This window comes from Uloborus diversus, unplaced genomic scaffold, assembly GCF_026930045.1.
Source record: "Uloborus diversus isolate 005 unplaced genomic scaffold, Udiv.v.3.1 scaffold_319, whole genome shotgun sequence".
Classification (NCBI taxonomy): Eukaryota; Metazoa; Arthropoda; class Arachnida; order Araneae; family Uloboridae; genus Uloborus; species Uloborus diversus.
The window spans coordinates 168,792-183,213 of record NW_026558482.1 but is presented as its reverse complement, the minus strand read 5'-3'; the positions used below and the strand labels follow the sequence as shown (position 1 = coordinate 183,213).

The 14,422-nt window shown below is 35.3% G+C and overlaps 1 protein-coding gene across 1 annotated transcript in view; it reads right to left on the bottom strand.

The window, feature by feature from the left end:
• Window positions 1–7: 7 nt before the first annotated feature.
• Window positions 8–14,422, bottom strand: part of LOC129233302 (leukocyte elastase inhibitor-like) — a gene marked incomplete at its 3' end in the record, with an annotated part of 43,758 nt that continues 29,343 nt past the window's right edge. The window contains exons 2-3 of the mRNA XM_054867352.1: window positions 5,317–6,049; window positions 8–760 (exon numbers count right to left, since the gene is read on the bottom strand). Of these exons, the coding sequence (XP_054723327.1) occupies window positions 8–760; window positions 5,317–6,027 (1,464 nt within the window). The remainder of the gene's footprint in view (window positions 761–5,316; window positions 6,050–14,422) is intronic.

Sequence of the window (14,422 nt, the reverse complement as noted above, 5' to 3'; positions counted from 1 at the left end):
GTCTTGTATAATGAAGAAATATTCTCATGGTACGGTTCGGAATATCAATCCAATAGGGTCGTCGTATTTGAGAGATCCGTGCTGGTCTTCTTCGAGGTTGGACTGTTGTCGCAGTATCACTCGGACTTAGATCATTGGCTGTATTTCTCGTTGGAGGTCTGACTGCACTTTCTGTTGATGGTTTGATAGTATCTTTCGTTGGCGTGTTGGTGGTGCTTTCTCCTGATGGATTTGTAACTTTTCCCATGAAGAGAATCAATCCGTTTCGCTCATCTACGATGTAAAATTTGAATGGTCTATCAGCAATGAATTTCAGTTTTCTCGCGAGAGAGAGGCGCACAAGCGAAACTGTGGTTACAGCAGCAGCAATGCTGCCTTTTTCGTCGACTTCGAGCAAGACTTTGTGGTTGATCGACGAAACGAAGAGGTCTTTCTCTTCCCGCATTCCGGAGAAATTGGCGGCATTGGGATCGAACATATCGGGTGCGCCAAGTGTCGCCAATGGACCGTTCAGCTGACGAGAAAACTCGATGCGGAATTTGGGGATAGACAGGACATCGATTTCGTAGTGTTTCATGGCGCTGCGGATACGACAAAGGCGGTCATGACTCATTTCAAAGTCAGGCGTTCCAAGTTCGTCTGGCAAAGCAATTATCATCGATATATGATTTCCTTTGTACGGTAATCTCACAAAAGAGTGCTTGAAGGTCAGTTCTTGAAAGTATTTCAGTCTGATCTTCGGCATGGACATGAATGGAACCTATAAGACATAAAAAGAGAGTTTGAATAATTAAATAAAAATCTTTTTTTTTTTTTTTTTTTTTGAGACGATGAAAGTTCAAAAGAGATGGCTTTAACTACAGTGGACTCTCTATTCAGACCACTCACGGGACCGAACAAAAGTGTTCAAATTATGGGGGGGGGGGTGTTTATTATATAGGGAGACTGGAAATGCATACATATGTATTCTATTGCTTAATGGACCTCGTTTTGCACTTTGCCAAGTGAGCTATACCCGTTACTGAGATGTGCTTAATTTTGGATAGGCAGCAAGTGCTATGTCCAAGTAAACTAGAAGGACTTAAACTTTTGCATTTCTTTCTTTTTTTTAATTAAAAATGTTTTAATGTAACATTCAACTATAAAATATTACACTACAGTTATCAGTTCAATACTTGTAAATAATAATAATAAAAAAAGAATAATTTTTGTTTGCTTTTGCATTGCATATTCTCGTCCAAGGTACGTGTTATCATCAAACTGTTTAAGCGAAAAGGTTTACACCTTTTATGGGTATACGGGCAAAAAGCGAAATACACGCAACGACTGCTATCCTCCTCAGACCCGAGAGAAAAATAAAAGCTTGATATTTTGTAAGAGGTACTTAAATAGTTGTTATGATTACTATGATGTAGAAAAGTGCAATAAAAAAATTATTTTTAATTTACAAGAGCTAGGGGGGAGGTATCACATGTGATACATCTGGACCAAGACACTACAATCAGAATTTTTTCAAGTATCAAGCAAGATTAATGTAATTAATTAAATATTAGTCTTTAATCACACAATACATACATTTCATAAATCCAACATGAAAATCAAGCTTTATTGGCGTTTTTAGGTACATATTCGCAGTATCATAGTAGTACAGTAACATTATTTTCTATTTTCGTGAAATGCCTTGAGCAAAAAAGTCAGAAGATACATCCGGATCATCATTTTCTTCTTCTTCTATCTCACTTCCATGATCACTTTGATAATGATCTTCGTCTGACAGTGAACTCAAATCAGAATCATCACGATTCATCAGCTCTAAAATTTCATCTGGTGTCAAATATGTCACTGAAAAAAAAAAACCCTTATTTAAAAAAAAAATTATCATGAAAAATAGATGAAAATAAAAAGCAAACACCTCAACTAAAGATTTTAACTTGAGAAATAATTATATCACTCTGCAAATCCTTCCAAAATAATACAAAAAATTAAAACACAATTGACTAAAAAAGTATGTTCATTAGTGATTGAGACCCCATGTATCACATGTGATACAAACAAATTTAACAAGTCATTATGTTTCAATATTTCATTAAAATTTTATTTTTTTGGTGTTAACTAGTAAATAGTACGCACGGAAAGAAAAAGCATAGCTTAAAAGAGTTTAATATTTGTATATAAATAAGAAAAAAATACTTACTTCGAGGACGTGTAGACATCTTGTTTTGATTCTGAGACTCTACTTGAAATCCCTATCATGGACAGGAACTACCATCTGTTGACTAAACGAGAAAATTATATGCGGTATTTCTAGTTGTATCGCATGTGATACAACCGGTCCCAAATTTGTTTTTGCGGTTCAGGCTTCACAAAAAATTATGAAACTTATGTATCATATGTGATACAAGGGGACCGAGGAGGCTATAAATTAAAAGATAGCAAACAATTCTGACTGTGGGTCTAATCAGTGGCATGACAAATGACTAACACCACTATCATTCTCACCTGAAGAGCACACTGCACAGGGTGTGGCAAAACCCCCGTCTGTGGTTTGGAAGGCTTATTAAAATATATTATCGATACCGCAACAACGACGATTTTACAGGAAAAAGAAATTCTGCAAGCTGTACTTGACAAATGCTCGATGGAAAAACCTTTCGCGGTGCGGCAGACATCAAGTCAAAGTCTAGCTGAGATAGTAAGAAACAAAGGTATGTATATAAGTGCCAAAACTAAAATTTTAGAGACTGGTTAGTAAAAGTAATGAGAGAACCTCTTTTCTGTTTTGGAGCAAGTGCTAGTAGCCCTTTTAGGGGCTGAAATGCAGTGTTATTTTGCAAAATATTTTACTGAAAGGTTACCCAGGATCCAAACTTCAAATGCGTTTTTCTCAAAACTTTAAAGCTTCCTTTTCACATTCACTTGCTGCCCTCTGGATCAATTCATGTTTGGCTGACTGTAACATGTCATGATCAATAGTCATTCATTCTTTAACAAGATGGGGTAGCCTTCCGTTATCGACAGAAGTTCACCAGTTCCTCAGTAACTACAGTGCTGGTAAAAAAAAATTGCATCACCTTCGCATTTTCACAACAACGGGATTATGTGAGAAGTTTTGGTCGATCGATTAATGAGGAATGTATGCGAAATTCTGCAACACTTATGAAATAAACATTTAACAGCAGGAATCTGATAATTGTTCTCGTAGATCGGGGCTGTTTCCGGGCCAAGGCAAACTGCTGACCCCATGCTCATTTTTCCATTTCTGAACCTGCGTGTGAGTTTAGAGAAAAAAAATTACTTAACCTCATGTCAATTAAACTCTAAAGGCAGGATATAGGTTTTAAATTGTTACTTACCAATTTTGCCCTATGGCACGGGGCAGAATCATCCTGGAAAATGACGTTTGGAACTGAAGTAAAGTGATCCCGGCTAGTAGGAAGCAATTTCTCCTCCAAAATGCCTGCTTAAATTAGGTGCAGTAAATGCTTACACCTAAGCATTTACTGTTCCTTGCACAAAGTGAAGCCCACCAACTCCTTGATCAGAAATACATCCCCAAATCATCTGGGATACGGGATGCTTGACTGTGTGTTGAATGCAGTCGGGATGATATTCCTCTCCTTTGCGGCGCGGGTGATGCAATTTTTTTTACCATCACTGTAGCTTTATTGTATTGGACGAGGTTTTACCGACGACAATCGTGTTTCTGTGGCCATCAAGCTATTCGGACCCAACTCCTTGCAATATTTAATGGGGTTACATCATAAGGGACGAGAGAAACTCAGCCATCGGCTGGGGGTTCGTGTCATCCCTATGTGGGTCAAAAGTCCGAGTAAAAGTGAAGGTGTGTGCGATGGGCTAAATACCCATCCACTTAAAAAAATCCATGTGCACAGAAACTGTTGTGACCTCATGCAGGACTAGGCGTTAAGAGGCTCAAGTCAAGTAAAGTCAATCAAAGACAGAGCGTTCGTATCCCCCTATGGCACGTGGTTTACAGGATTTAAACCAAAAGATCACAACCATTGATTTGCTGTTATTGATCGTGACATGAACAGCGAGTGAAATAAAAACTAGACCTTAAACTTGATATTCATATTGTAATACTTTTGACTTGCACCTCTCACATTCTAACCATATATCGAGTGAATTTAAAGACAAAACATTTTATTTCATACCAGTGGTACCCACACGGTTTTGCCCGTAGTAGAAAATTAAAAGGTCATTTGGTTCGCCTGTGTATTTACAAATAATGGATGATGAATTTCTCGCCAATTTTCTATGGTAATTTGCTCGCCCACGTTATCGTAATTTGCTCGCCCACGTTATCGTAATTTGCTCGCTCACGTTATGGTAATTTGCTTGTCCATGTTATGATAATTTTCTCAATAAAATGTTCTTAAAATTGGAATACATAAAGAACAAAATCGAATTTTTGAAAACACGCTTCAAGGTGCACATCCTCATGCTACAAACTTATTTTGCACCGAATTTTATGAAAATTGGCAGAACGGTTTAGGAACTATGCGCGTCACAGCGATCCAGACAGAGATCCGGACAGATATCCCGACAGAGATCCAGACTAACTTTGAGCTTCGTTATTAGTAAAGAAAATAAAACATAGTGCACAAATGGATATCTAAATTAAGCATTTGTTGGAAATATAGTCGGGCGCATTTAGAAAACTAAACCATTCGTTAAATATACTCTCAATCTACCTAAAAATTAAATATCCTGTCGAAAAGTTAATCAGGGCCGTGGTGGATAAAGTCATAGATCGTAGCTTAAGTAGCGACACGTCCGCCATCTTGGGGCCAACCGATACTTCTATGTCTGCTACGGTGAAGTAGCGTGTTTTGCTTCTTGATTGGGGTTTCTTATTAACTCCATGTTAATCCGCAATCAAGAAAAACCACATTCAAGTAGCAAAACACGCTTCTTTACCATAGCAGAGAGAAGAAAGTATTGGTTGACCGCAAGATGGCGGACGTGTCGCTACTTAAGCTACGATTCAGGGCTTTACTGGAGCCAAGATCGGTAAGGCATCGGACTTGTGACTGGAGGGTCCCGGGTTCGATCCTATCCGGTCGAAGAATCACCGACTTCACTAATGGTGACTGGGGATTTTAAATATGCTAATATAATGGGGATGCTGGACCAGGGATTGCGTTGTTTCTGGTCTGGATCAAATAATCAGAGCAGTGTTCATGGTCCCATCCAACTGTTTAAACCACAAATAGTGGTAGGTACAGGGGACCCTGGAGTGAAAAGTGAATAGTTACTCAAGTATTTTTAATGACTGAACATTTTATTACTCACTTTTATCAACGTTCCATCCGAAAGAGTAAACGGCTTGATGGCTGTCGAGTTTGGAGGAAACTGCGTCTCCCAAGTCCCACTGAAGTAAATGGCATTCAACAGAATCATTCCCGATTCTGGATCAGGAGGTTTCTCTAGAACCCTTGTAATGGCGTTTTCTGTTTGCTCAGCAACCCATCTGTTCACCCTATCCACAACAACGTTCCCATTTCTGAAATCGATTTCGTCTAGCATTATTGAGTAAAAATTGCTGAGATCTTCCACAAACTTAGATTTGGGTTTGAAGTTCTTGTCAACGACCAACGCATTCGCAGCTTTCAGCTTGAACTCAGAACTCTCTGGCGGCAGTGTGGACATGAGTTTTGACAAGTCTTCATGTAGTCTAATCCCGTGAAGATCGTGTCTGTCCAATCCGAGGACATTTTCTAGCTGCCGTTCTGTCCTGCCTCCAGAGCCTAAGTAAGTCATCGCCAGGGCAAGGAATATGCTGATCGGACTGATGGCTGAGTTGAAGTTTGAGTTCATTTTTTCCAGTAACTTAAAAGAAAAATCGTTTATTATTCCGGCGACGAGTTCTGCATCGGAAGAGGTGTAGGCTCCTGGTGTCGGACGTACTTCTGCGCTGCTCTGTACTTCTTCACTGTCTGGGTTGGAAGCTTGTATGTCAGACAAGAGCAAAACGAAGACAAGGAACAAGAGTTGTAACTCCATGGTTTGTGGTAAATTAGTGTACCTAAAATGAGATCTATTTCTAAGTACAAAAAGTTGCAGATTACACACTGATAAAAATTTCAAACATTAATGATTTAACGCAAGCAATAATCTAAAGACGATCACTCAGTTTTGTCGTACTTTACAAAAACAATGCTTATCATAAGCAATCTCCACAAGCTATCTCTCTATTTATGCTGTGGAAGCTGCCACATGTATAGTATGTATTCCAGTAGAGTTACAGTTAAACACACATACGCAAACTGTACTAACTATTTCAAACACTAGTTGTAAGGCAGCAATATTGTGCAAATCAATACCCCTTACCTGCAACTCTCGACAAATCGAAAAAGTAAAAAATTGGATAACTGCGGGCGTATGAGGACAGGTGTGATGTCGTTCTGGCGTCAGTGGGTGAGAACAAAGAACATCTTTAGAATGATTTAAAGTACGGAAAAAATCGTTTTTACTTTCTTCTATATCTAATATATAGAAGAAAGTATTGGATTCGTGCAAATTTTCGAATTTCGAATTTTGACGGATTCGAACGTTTTGAGGTGTGCTGAGTCCATTTCGACTATTTTTGGAAAATGTCTGTCTGTCTGTGTGTGTGTGTGTATGTATGTATGTGTGTATGTATGTGTGTCACGTCTGTGTGTGACCAGTTTTTTGTGGCCGCTCTACAGAAAAAACTACCGCATGAAATCGAACGAAATTTGGTACACATATGTGCCCGTATGTGAACTTGTGCCCATTAGTTTTTGGCGCGAATTCCTCCAAGGGGGGTGGAGCAATGGGACGTTTTTCAAGTTACGCGTGCTTGCTATTCCTCAGGAAGTTACTGGCGGAATCAAACAAAATTTGGTCCATATGTTGGTATTAACAGGAACAGGTGCTGATTCAATTTTGGTGTCAATAACTCAAACGGGGGTTGAGCTATAGAACGTTTTTTGGTCGTCAATTGTGACTGCTGTATCTCAAGAAATAATGAACGGAATGAAAGAAAAATTTATCGGCAAGTAGCCCTTAGTGGGTGTAAGAGCTGATTTTATTTTGGTGTCAACAGCTAAAAAGGGGGTTGCGCAATCGCCCGCTCTTTTTTTCCATTGTGAGTACCCTATCTCAAGAAGTTATGCTACGTTCTGGTTGAAATTTGGAATATATGTGAATCCACACGTAAACAGGCTTTGGTTCAATTTTGACGCCAATCGCTCCAAGAGGTGTTGATTTTTTTTTTTTTTTTTTGCGAATAAAAATAGCTTTATTAATGCAACAATTAGAAAGATAAATCGTAATAGATTGTCGTCTGCGTATTTCTCGTGATTTTAATTGTATGGAAATGATCGGAAATATTATCTCAATGATTTAAAATTTTTAACTGTTGCCATCTTATGTTTGTTAACAAATAAAATATTTGTAATTAATTCAAGCAAGGCTTTTAACTCGCGAGAACTCGCGCCGTTATTCGTCACACAAGTACTCGCGCGGGGTCGAAAACGACCCCAGTATTTCTTTTTTTTCTTCCTTTTAATTTTTGCACGAATTCTTTATTTTATTTTATTTGTTTATGTTTCTTCACCAACAGAGACTTCTACAATACTTTTTTTTTTATTTGAAATGCATAAAGAAAGATTTTTATGAATTGTACTATGCACGAAAAAAAACGTTTTATATGTTAAACAATGCATAAAAAATACTTTTCCTAAGCTTTTACAATGTTTTTAAGCATATTTATGACACATTTTTCAACAACTTTTTCAAAACGTTTACACATTTTTATTCCTATTTCAGTTAGTATTCAGTTAGCAAAAGTTGTACAAAAAATATAAAATACCTAAAGAAACTTACTTACAGTTGTTGCAAACAATATTTTGATGTTCTTTGCATGCATAATTTTTGCACAATACGCAAATCTGTTGACATTTTTTGTCTTTATTTCTTGGGCATAAAGCACACCTGAATTGACCCGAAACTTTGGCCTTTTTAGTTGGGGGTTCTTCACTAACAACACGGTTTGCTTTTTTTTCTTCAACTAAACACAATGCAAGCTTTTTTAGAAAATGTCTTCGGTTCTTATATTCCACAGGAGAGTCCTTTTTGGACAGCAGTATTATCCGTGCGTTTATAGCAGCAACATTCAGAATGCAAAAAAATACTACCATGGGCCATCGATTTGTTATCCTTGCCGTGGTGTAAGGATGCCGCCATTTGATCAACAACATCCACTGCGCACTTCGTCATATTATAAAATGTAATTATCTCTGGTTTCTTTTTCTCAGCTGAATCCTCATCAATAGTGTCATCGTTATGCATCGTTGACAATAGTAAAACACATTTTCCTTTCTTTGGAACATATGAGACGATTGTGCAATCTTTTTGGAATCCAAATAATGAAGAATGTATTTCACGTTTCTTCGATTTACGAATTCAACAGGGATTTCTTTTTTATTTTTTCGCAATGTTCCTACTATTGTAAGATTTTTAGAAATCAAATCGTTGGCCAAAGGATAACTAGTGTACCAGTTATCTGTGGTAACGTTTCTACCTGTGTTGTACAGTGGCTCTACAAGTCTTTTTACAACGTCAATCGGCTTGTTCGATTTGTTGCTATTTTTACCACAGTAGATTTCCATAGATGAAGTGTAAAAAGTTCTAGCATCGACTAGTGCAAATAGTTTTATTCCATATTTCGCGGGCTTGTTTGGCATATACTGTCTAAAGGCACAGCGACCCCGAAACGGTTCCAGTTTTTCGTCAATGGTCACATATTCCCCTAAAGTGTAATTTTCTTTGCAGTTTGCATCGAAAGCTTCAAATATTTCATTTATTGCAGCCAGTTTATTGTTTTGTTTTCTTGAATCTCTGGTATGTACATCGTCAAAGCGTAAACATCTCATCAAAAAAAGAAAACGGTTGTATGACATTACACAACGAAATATTTCGATTCCGGTTCCGTCAGTAGCCCATAAGTCCCTTACATTTAGATGAGAAGACTTGTGAAGACCTGCTAAATATAATAGGCCAAATAAAGCCTTAATTTCCACCGAATCTGTGCATTTTGCATCCCTGAGTCTTGAGTAATTTTTTGAAACGTCATGTATAAAAATATTAGTGTATTCAACTATTTGGTTTATCATTTTATCATCGATAAAAACGCTCCAACTCTCAAAGACATCACTGACATTTTTCGCGTTTCCTTTTGGCCCAGGAAGATGCGTAATTATATTTCGAGCTGGAGCACGGACATTAGCTCGGAATTTTGTTTTTTGCCAAATAGTTTTTGCATCTCTTCCAACAAAGGTGTCATCTCTATCGGGATCAGCAGAACTTTCACTTCCTGAAAATTCGCTCTCACTGTCGTGGTCACTGAAGTTTTCTTGATCACTAAAACATTCATCATCTGGAATGACCTCATCATCACTCTCCACATCGGCTAATAATTTGCGGAGACGCTCCATCTCTTGCTCATATGGAGTCGGCATGCTTCCTTTGTAATAATTATTACAAATACAATTGAAAAATATGGATTAGAAAGGACAAAACTAAATTATCATGGTAAACCGCACGCGTGTGCACTCAAAATCATAACTAGAAGAAGGATTGCTGAAAACTACTTCCGTTTCCCAACCTTTTTTTCTAAATTCCTTGAATGCATTGCACTAGAAATAATTCCAAACACCTGTTCCGTTTCGAGAATTTTACTGACGTCAGTACTCGCGCGGGGTCGAAAAAGACCCCACTCTCGAAACCCCCCTTGTTTACAAGAATTGAAAGGAGATAAGAAAATTCCAACCACACCCACACATCAATCAAGGACACAATCCCAGCTACTTAGAAAATGATTTCTTTATCTGTCCATGAAATTCCAAGAAATGGAAACAAAAAATGGCTGGGGTCGTTTACGACCCCGTGCGAGTTCTCGCGAGTTAAAATAACTTTCAATTTTCGCTCTTTGCTTTGCTTTTGCAATAATGCAGACATTGGGATGGTCGTCAAGTTTTTTCATGTGTAATTTTGTTTTTGTTGGGAATATTGCTTCCTCGTCAAGCATGGGGAGGGATCAGAAAAAAAAAGAAAAATATAGAAGAAAGTTTCGTGATGGCCACAACATACTAGTTTAGTTTTAGTAACACACATGTTTGAAAGCCCACCATTATTTTTGAATCACCTTTATCCAACAAAATATGAAGAATGAAAAATACAGTGAGCATCAATTTTGAACACTTTTGAAACTTTGATTGCTTACAGAAAATGTAACGTTGCACAAAACGCAAACTCGTATCCTGTCGAACTCGCTTATAACGAGTGCGAAAGAATCGCGATATTTGCTCGCTACAACCAAGTGCTTGTATAATACAAGTTCGCATAAGAACTATGGCATACTTGCTTTGTTTACTTTTTTCAGTACAGTACCAAAAAAGTTGATTATTTTGCTTTGAACTGTCTTATGGTGTTCGAGGAATGGCCACTGCCCGAAAACCGTGGTCATTTGCGCACTCCTGGTTTCCAAAAATATTCAGAAGCTATAGTGTATGTTGAGGTTTCTTCTTCTTGAAGTTCCTTCCATTTTTCGTTATCTTCGACGCTTTCTTTCCACTTTTTTTTTATCTGAACTCGCTTGAATTAGAGTAACGATATCCTCCGAAATATATCTTAGAAGCGATAACATTGGCATCTACAAATTTATTTTTAAAATGCTTTCTCATTCAACAAATTAAATAAAATGAGCATCATCAATTGTTCTCAAGGCTTTTGACTTATCCTTCACTCTAGGTTGAATTCAAAATGTTAAAGGGTTTTTTTTTAAAAAAAAGGATAAGCTGAGCTGGAAGTCAGTAGAAGTTTTATGAACCAAACAATATTGCTCGATATAAGCGGGGTTTCCGCGTTTAAAGTGAGTTATGCTCTCATAGACTTAACATTGTGCCAACCAAATCTTCCTGATTTCCTTGCTAAAAGTAGGGGAGAAAGGACAGTTCTGCGACAGCCGGCGCAGCCCGCAGCCAGCTGCGCCGTCCATCTCCTCCGCCTGCCGATAGCCGCCGTCCATTGCGCCTGAATCTTGAAGAAGGTGACGAGGGTTTTTTCTCGAGATTTCGCCCTTCCTCGTTTTCGCTCGGCTACATTTTCGCTCGAGTTTTTGCTCTTCCTCGTTTTTGCTCGCGTTTTTACCGTGAAAGGTTACAGGGATATTTTTAGACTTTGTCGTTTTTACCGTGAAAAGTTTTTGGACTTAGAATATTTTTCCGTAACCTTATACGATGGTTTTCGAGTGGCAACCTGTTTAGGGTATGACAAAACGTCACAATTGTTGTCATAAGAATGTGTGATACTTTTTGTCATGCCATCCTCATGAAGTTGTACAGAGCTATTTCCAGTGTTTTTTTTTTTTTACAAACATACTGGACTTTGTCGTTTTTTTTTTTTTTACCTTGAAAGATTTTCCCTACGTTTCTGAACTTTGTTACAAAATAAATTTATGTTTTTAAGTTGACGGTCCCACCAACCAGCCCGGTGTATTAAATACACCCCATCAACTTCTTTTCATCTGCCAATGCAATTTGCATACAAATGCAGATCAATTTTGAAGATTTTTCACAAGTTAGATCAATCAGCTTTAATATTCAATATGATTTATACATTTTCATGAGTTATGTTTTAATCGCGTTATTAATCGTTTACACTGTCATTTTATTATTTTCATGCATTTATTATACTTGTAAAAATAAATCCCAACTCTGTTATATTTATCATTCTTTCGGTGATTCTTTTTTTTTTTCGGACTTTGAATAATTTCGACGAATGGTTGTCAAGACAACCAAAGTTTCGCGAATTTAATTATTTTTATTTTACAGAGTGTCAGGAATCGAACACCCAAACTTTGAGTTAGCAAAAACGTATGCTAACCACTATGCTATATTTCCCATTACACTTTCAGTCTTAATGTTAATCTGTACCATGACAACGAATATTACAATTAAATTAATTTTAAAACCATCAGTTAATTCACTCTTTAGTACTAATCATGGCATATCATTAACTGTATTTCAGCTCATAATTGAAACTATCATCATTATTATTATTTTTCATAATAACAAAGTTTTCACTTAAGTAAAGATTTATTTAAATACAACCCATTCGAGATTTTAGATTTGGTTCAATGCTTTGTGGACTTGAAATATATTTTAAACTTTCATTTTCTTTTTCATGCATTTCAAACTTTATCGTTTTTATTTTTTCTAACTTGTTAAATTTTCTTAACTAATTTCTTTTTTCTTTGTCAAATTGACAAATATTTTTTCTAACTTGTAAAAATTTCGAAGAAATAATTTTCTTAACTAATTTTTTTTTGACTTTCATACAACAAAATATTTTTTCTTACTTGTTAAATTTTCGAAGAAATAATTAACTTAAATATTCTTTCACACATTTTGAACTTTAACGTTTTTTCCTGTCATTTAGCACTTTGATTTTTTTTTCACTATTTTAGCGTTTTTCAATTATTTTCAGTCTTTAACTATTTTCTTAACTTTTTAGTCTTTAACTAATTTCAAGCATTTCAGACTTAGATTATTTTTTCGTGATTTCGATTTTTTTTAGTATATTTTAGAGTTTGATCATTTTCTCGCTTGTTTTTACTTTATCGTTTTTTTTTCCGATATTTTTAAACTTAGAAATTTTTCACAAGTAGTGACAGGAATCGAACCTTCAAATTTTTCAAAACGTTATCATGTCTTCAGTTTTTGCAATCATGTCAAACTTGCAATCAATTTACTCGTAGTAGTAATTAACACTTATCATTAACAAATTTTCTCAGATTTTAAAAAATCAACTTAATTATTTTTTTCCTGTAAGCAAATTGCGCACTCAAGTTACATTCCAACACTTATCACTATCAAATATTTTCATGAATTTTAAAAATTATCTTCTTAAATAATTTTTTACTGTAACCAAATTTCCCACTCAAGTTATATTTTATCACTACATATGCTTTTCATGAGTTTCACTTAATTTATCGCATTTCATTTAATTAACTCTAATAATTATTTTTTTATCATCGATATTTAAGTTAATCATATTTTCCTTTCTTTATTTTTTTTTCATGCAAACACTCTTGATGGAATAAAACAAAATTTTCAACTTTCATGAATTAAATCCCTTCTGAATATTTTATTTTACTTTACCATACTTTACTATTTTACTTACTGCGTTTTACTATTTATCATTCATTACAGCTTTTCCAAAATATTACTTTACAACCAACCAATTTCATTAACAGAATTTTCATTACAATTTATAAATTTCACTTTTATTAAATTATTTTTACCTACGGTAAAATAAAACACATAACACAAAAATGTTAAACATCAATGAAGTACCCAAGAAATGTTAAAATTATAAGTCGAGTATCAAAACTTCATGTCAGCAAATTTTAAAAATAGACTTACCGAAAAATAACTTCTACTGAAATTCATTTCAAAACTTGGAATCAATTTACTCTTAGCATTAATAAACACTTATCATTAAGAAATTTTCATGGATTTTAAAAATCAACTTATTTAATTTTTTTCCAGTAAGCAAATTTCGCACTCAAGTTACATTTTATCACATTTTATTTAATTATTTTTTGATTAGTATTAAACTTAGTCATTTTATCGCTTATTATTTAACTTAATCATTTTCTTGCTTGTTTTTACTTTATCGTTTTTTTTCCCCGTTATTTTTAAACTTAGAAATTTTTCACAATTAGTAACAGGAATCGAACACACAAATTTTTCGAAACATTATCAAGTCTACAATTTTCATCCAAAATACGCTTGAAAGTTTTGAAGAGTTTTACTTAAAGATGAAAGTTTTTTTAATTGTCTTTTACTGTGTGTGTGAATAAATTGTGTTTATCATTTTAAAAGAGACTTGTGTTTTGATTGAGTTGTTGAATATGGTTGATGGATTATACTTTGAAATCACTCTTACATATATTTTTTATATGCACTTTATTGTAAGTAATCTTTATACTATCGGTGTTGTCTTCATCTTATTGTATGGTTTTGTAATTAAGACTGAGTGAAAATATAATTTTTGTAATATTTCTATAGTTTAATACATGCGAAGGACTTCGACTAATGCTAAGTGGAAAGTCAAAATTAGAACCGTAAAGCTTAAACATGTCAATGGTTTGAAAACAATACACAGTTATATTCACATACACAAACTCGTACGTATCAATACACTTACATTAAAGAGAAATATTAAAGACTTATAAATTCTCATATGAGATAAGAACGCTCTTTCTTAACTTAGTTGGTCACATGATCGATAAAAGATCCTCACCTATTTGTGATTTGTCATGAAATAATATACATCGATAGATATGTTACTAAGTGTGTAATAGTTT